Raw genomic sequence first — 6493 nt, 5'->3', positions numbered from 1 at the left:
AGCCCTATAATACTCTTTAGACTCCATCCTGAACCTTTACCTTGGTGTTCTGATTGTTCTGTTAAAAGTTTATCAAAAGCGTTTTTACAATACGTGTTTAGATCTGTACCTAGTAGTATGGGCTCGTTTGCAGTCTTAAATGACAGTTCTTTGATTTCATCTTCTTCTCCTTCAGTTCTTGCATAGATACATTTTAAAATAATATTACATTTCAGAGTTTTCGACTTAAGAAGGTGTTCTTGAATTTTTGAAATAATCAAAGGTTTCGTGTGATATTTTAAAAAATTACCTATATCGATGTATCCTTCACCATTTGTTAAGTAATAGGTTTTAAGCCTACATTTTGCAGCAGACTCGGTCTCAATAATTGGCAAATAGCCCAATGTATTTTTTAAATGAGTGTTACTTGCAGGGTGATTGTCAGATTCTCTGTACCACGTATTACATGGTTTACAAAATTTGAGTTTAATCGTTGCAAGATAGTTTTGCATCGTTAACAGATTACAATAGAATAGTAATTTATATTTGACAATGATATGGAGTATTTCTTATTCAAATTATAAAATGTATTTTTCTATAATTGGCTAGTCCCTACGATGAATTGTACTATAGTAATTGATGGTTTTTCACTATCTCTTACTATTGATGATCTTCGAGCGCAGCTCAGCCAGGCGTCTGGTTTGAGCCAACGTGAGGTCTGCCGCAGCGGAGATTATTGTCACTGCCCCAGCATACTCCCCAAACCTGGCCTGGAGCGATGTGAGCTTCACACAATACGGCAGCCGTACTCTGTATGTTTGGTCATCCCTCCGTTCAAACTTAAACAAACATGTAAAATAAAATTAATTTATAATATTTTTTAAACGTGTGTTAAAATAAATTAAGTGCTGTTATCTTCTGTACCTTATCTAGAAATATATCAAAGTTTAGTTATAGGTTTAGTCATAAGTTTAATTTATAGGTAAAAAAAATAATTAATCAACCTAAACATTAATTAACAAAGAAAATAATGATGAACATGAAACGATAAATTAAAGCCTTCTTGTTCCATACAATGACAATTTAGTTTTTTGGGCAATCATTTTTGAAATAATCATAATTCAAAATGTAGATATAAAAATAGAAATTGACATTGATAATTTAATTCATAAGTATGATTATTTAATTTAGGGTATTATTACTTGCAAATAAGTTTAATATACAGTGTATTTATCAGATAGTGATATAACATATCATCACTATTGAATCTTAGGTGAATTTGGTTGAAAACATTTTAAAGATATAAAGTATAACGTTTATAAATCTAAAGTTTTTTATCAATAATATTTTTATTTTTTTCCTACCTGAACATTAGGTTGAGGGAACACTGCCTTCAAGATAATGTAGAGGTCTTCAAGACTCTCCAGGCCTGATCCCTCGACGATGGAAACGTCCCAGGTGGAGGGTGTGGTCAGCGCGTTGGAGGAAGACATGATGATAATGATTTTGTGTGCGCGAATTATATATCTATATATATACTGATAAGATATGACGTCTTTGACCTTAACCTCCACACGTGGTATTTACGTTATCAGTCGGAAGTCATTAAACACACACGCTGCAACGCTGCACTTTGTAATGGTTACGCAAATTATTATGTTTTGATAAACTAATGCTGCATCCATGATAATCCCTATCAAGAGTTTTTGCACGCCACGATAAGCCTTGCATCATCAAGGATAATTATCAGCTCAGCGCTAAATATTTATTTAAATATACAAACAGTAGTTTTATGATATAAATGAATTTCAGATATAAATGTACAAATATCCTTATTAAACAAATTGTTTTCATGGTAAACAACGTCATCGTTAAATGACATGCCATAAAAGCGCTTTTAAGTCCACCATAAGTGTTTTTAAATTAATTTATTAAGATATTATTATTTATCCATTATTTCTTACATAAGGCTAACAATTTAACATTCTATTTACTCCACACATTTGGAAAACTATCTACACTCAACACTAAATGGCAGAAGCGAGAAGCGTTTGTCAGTCAAACGTTACCACCTTAAAAATCGAGTTTTAAATAAAAATATTTATAATACATCTTGTCGTACGCCCGACATCAGGTAACAAACACCCTTCCAAACCGACACACCTCCGACACCTTTCCCGTGTGCCAGCCTCCGCGGTGCCAGCTCTCTCAACCGTCCACCCCGACACGCCGACGGAAACTTTCGACACCGTGTGCCAGCTCTCTCACCGTGCCAGCTCTCTCACCCATGTACGTTCTCCCCGTGCCAGTTCTCTCAGCCGTTTAATAACACGGTGGTGCTAGCTCTCTCATTTTTACCCTACTCATTATCACCAACAATAATGTGAAGCAAAAAAAGTTTTTGAGCAAAATTGAGTTGTTAGTATGATTTTAAAAATTGTATTAAATATTTTGTATTTTTTAAATATAAAACATTTTTTTATTTCAAAGGTTTTGGTTGTCATTGAAACTGATTCGTATTATTGTTCCTTATCATATGAGGAACACACACAGCAATTTTTATTGAAATTGGATTATAACTGAGGAAGAAAAGTGTACCTGACTAAAAACCCCTTGACTTTCGGAAAACGACAAAAGTACCCCCTGTCACGGGTAGTAGTAGGACCCTTGGGCATGCTAAAGTAAGAGTGTATAAAAGTCGCTGTATAGCTTAAAAAAATTTTTTCTTCCATAATATTTGGTACCTATGTACGTATTCAGGAAAGTGTGTTCTACCAAACTAAATAATAAAAAATGTTAAACAAATTTAATATTTGACGGCGTACCCTCTGTGTCTTGATTAGTAGTAGGACCTTGGACATGCTAAATTAGGCTGCAATAGTTTATAAAAGTAGCTGAAAATTTTAAAAATAATTTTTCTTCCTTAATTTTTATTATCTACGTGTTCAAAAAAGTCTGTTCTACAAAACTAAATAATAAAAAAAAATTAAAAAAAAATTATATTTGAGTATTGTGTTACCTTAAAATCAAAATTATATAAAATAACTTAAAGATCAATGTTTACGTACGTAACTCAAGCGAACTCGTGAAAATATCTGGATTGAATTGTGTTAAAAATCAAATGATTCTTGGAACATTTACATTGTGAATTCATTTATCTTGAGGCATTCAATTTAGAAATTTAGTAATGCTTGAATTGTAACCAAAACCAGTTTCAGCAATCCTATGATTCCCACCACCCTTTCAATCACCCTCTGACACTCCCATTAGCTTCTCGTGTCCACCCCGTGGTCAGTTTTGACCAGTTCCATTGACTAACGGTGCCTCCACACCCCTGACCAGCCCATTATCTTCTGTCAATCGCTCGTCACCACCGCGTGAGCGATGTTCTGTTCCTGGAAGAACACAATGTCCCGGGCTTGAGTCACCTGGAACAAAGCACAAAGTTAACCCTTGTGGTATTTTTGTTCCGGTGGGAATTTATAAATCGGGAAGTGTCACCAAAACGGAAGTCCTTGTTGTGTTAAGTGGATGGCCTCTGCTACTGTATGGTCACAGTTTGACGAGGTATTTCTGTTTTGCTGACGGGTTTTGTTTGGAGACAAAAGATAGGTTCGTGTTTGGAGACGAGAATAAGTTATGACTAACACTCTATGCGTTAAATCAAGCAAAGGCTAGATAAAAGAGCCTAACTAAACAGAATGTTTAGGTCGGTATTGCAACGGTAGCCATTGTATTTACAGTAGTACATTTGACATGCATGTGTTGGCTTATATTTTGTTGATCTCTTTCAGCCAAAGTAATAAAGCTCAACACTTTATTAAAAGTCGGCTATTGCCCATTGACCCTCCCCCAAATGGATATCGTAAAAGCAAATAAACAAGCTACTTATTAAAGTAATTAGTGTAAGAACTCGTTCAATAAAAACACATTCTTTGGGATGTTGAAATCAATCTAATAGATAAATTCCCTTGAGCTAAAAGTTTGTACACATTCTATGCATGGGCAACGAGTCCAATAGAAATAAAATTCGCCCTTATGCCCTTATGTAAATGAGTTGAATAAGTAATCATTAGCCTATATTGACATATTAGTTCATCAGTTAGCATTTTGTATGTGTCATACATATCTGTATTTTACTCAAACTAGAGTTTTATACATTTAATTAAGTAGACCACATAAACTAAACGCCTACTAATTACAACTTAAGTTATACAATGAATTATTGTTTCAAACGATTACAATAACATGTTACAAAACAGGTAAGCGTTTACGATAAGACAAGGTAATATTTGCATATTATTGAATGTGACTTTTCCTGTGGTATTTAAACATACGTAGCAAACATTTTAAAACCCTAAATATACTATACTTTCAATTAACAGCTGTTAAAAACCCAACATGGCTCCCGCCAATTGAACCCAGCTGATCGCCCGAGGGCCTCAACCCCGCTCATTTCCATGCATCCCGCCACAGCGTCCGGGAAACGTCATCTTAATGTCCGCAGCCATTAGCAGTGTATGCAGACGGATTTGCGGGAGCCTCTATTGTCGAACCCTTCCTTCGATCATAAAGCCTCATTCTTCCCCTTAAGCCAACTCCATCTAAAGAAGTTCTCGGTGCTATTGTGTAAGGGATGAAGATATTGTTGATAGCCACAACCCACTTATCGCAGAGTGTTTGGTTAGGTTTGGGTTACAGGGATGATGGATGGGGTAATGTTTTACATCGGTACGATATAGTCTTGTGTTACGAAAACTTGTAAAATGTTATGTGACTTATAAAAAAAAATATATTAAAATAAATTTACTTGGATAAATAGACAGATACTTTCTCCCATCTGTTTGTCAACAACCCTAATAATAAGAAAGTGGCGAGAGTATAATGATATTTCGTGGTTGAAATCACAAACATTACAAACACTTTTGTACCGAGATTTTTACAGAATTGGGGGTTGTACCATTCGGTTTAAAGTTAAAAGGGTAATAACGTACTTTATAAATTAAAATCCGTTAGAGTTGTTATTATGAAAATCCAATTTTTCCTTAGTTTACAGGCTTTTATGGAAAACGCACTATACCTGGAGGTATCATAGATTAGTACCCATATTCCGAATTCCATCAAAATCGAACAGGTGTAATCGTAGCACATCCACACACACATACAGACAAATCTGCAGGTAGACTTCGATGACCACTGTTTCAGGAAGAGGGGGGGGGGACAACACGGATATTTCCACACAAAACTCACAATAAAATCTTAACGAAAATAATACTTTCTCAATAGTAAACCATGTAAAATTTTTGCTAGATATGCTTGGTTTTAAATGGCATTACATTAAAATTAGTTAACCGAAACGAAAAATTGCTCTCTTTATATATTAAAATTTAGCACTAATATTCAGTTTTAAAGATACGATTTAGTGAATGATGGTATCGTATTTTTACGTTGTTTTCCACATTCCACTTAAAATGTCAGTAAATTGTGATGATGTAAGCAGAGAGTAGTTATTTGTTTCGTGTATACTACACTGACAAGTTCCATGTACTGAGTGTTCTGATGTAAATATTGCTATGTACTTATGTTACAGAACTACACATACTCTACTGTTGCAAAAAAAGTAGTTATATTTTACTACCAAAATGTATACTTTTTACTACTATTGATTTTAAGTGCATTGCTTAGCCTACTTTTATTTTCTCCCACCAGAGACGTACTAATAATAAATTAATGAATTATCTTCTATAATCGATTACATCAAACACAAGCCACACGTCAAGGCAAAGAAGTATAGCAGTTACAAATAATGCATGATAATACAAAATTCATTTAATGGACCGAAGGCAATAATACACAGTAATTTCCAGAGCCGTCTACACACGTTTCCATTTATTTCAACAGGGGAAATTTTATAGAGAAAAGTTAGTACTTTGTTGGCAAAATATTGCAGTATTAAGACACTTGGTCTCAAAATATATCCAAGTTTGATTCTTATATTAGTGATAGCTGGGAGGCTTTACCTACCTCTCGTCCACCCCACAAACAAAAAGATGAACCCAGTCGACAGTCCACAATCGAAATAGTGTACGAGATCGATAGCAACAAAGCTACATTCGAGGTCCTCCGCACCCAAAACGTGTCCGTCCGTCGGCGTCGTGCATTCCGTGAAACCCATGAAATTTGACATGGACGTGCGTCGGACCCGATAATTGTGGACATCGTGCTCCGGGCTGACCGCACGTGGGCTTCTTGAACTGGCGGTTTGGGGATCAACAGTTACAACCGGCAACCAGCTATGTTGCTCATTTGGTCAGGGGGGTTTAGATTTTTTTTAGGGAGAGAGGGGACAGCTTAGGAACTCAAGCTACCAGACTCTAGTGGTGGAACTTTAGGGAGTTTAGGACCATAGACTACCCATTCAAAACCTCCTCTTCTCTTTGGGCTGGTCTTGGAGCACTTGGGGTCTAAAACTTGCTATGTTGCTATGTTGGCCAAGGGGGTAGATTTTTTACGC

The 6493-nt window shown here is 35.5% G+C and overlaps 1 protein-coding gene across 1 annotated transcript; it reads right to left on the bottom strand.

The window, feature by feature from the left end:
* Window positions 1-425: 425 nt before the first annotated feature.
* Window positions 426-1498, bottom strand: LOC128991265 (uncharacterized). Its single transcript, XM_054413980.1, has 2 exons — window positions 1344-1498; window positions 426-818 (listed from the first exon to the last, which is right to left on the bottom strand). The coding sequence occupies exons 1-2, from the start codon at window positions 1470-1472 to the stop codon at window positions 630-632; spliced, it is 318 nt and encodes a 105-aa protein (XP_054269955.1). The 5' UTR covers window positions 1473-1498; the 3' UTR covers window positions 426-629.
* Window positions 1499-6493: the final 4995 nt, after the last annotated feature.

The sequence above is a fragment of the Macrosteles quadrilineatus genome, unplaced genomic scaffold, assembly GCF_028750875.1.
Source record: "Macrosteles quadrilineatus isolate MER2022 unplaced genomic scaffold, UCM_ALF_1.0 Scaffold_4__1_contigs__length_99947679, whole genome shotgun sequence".
Lineage (NCBI taxonomy): Eukaryota > Metazoa > Arthropoda > Insecta > Hemiptera > Cicadellidae > Macrosteles > Macrosteles quadrilineatus.
Note: the sequence above shows the minus strand (reverse complement) of the source record. Positions and strands in the feature narration are given on the sequence as shown.

Excerpts from the sequence above, each read along its gene's own strand:
- LOC128991265 (XM_054413980.1), bottom strand. The coding sequence starts at position 1,472 with ATGTCTTCCTCCAACGCGCTGACCACACCCTCCACCTGGGACGTTTCC. Across the intron at positions 819-1,343 it reads TCCCTCAACCTAATGTTCAG|TTTGAACGGAGGGATGACCA; the intron begins GTAGGAAAAAAA and ends TGTTTGTTTAAG.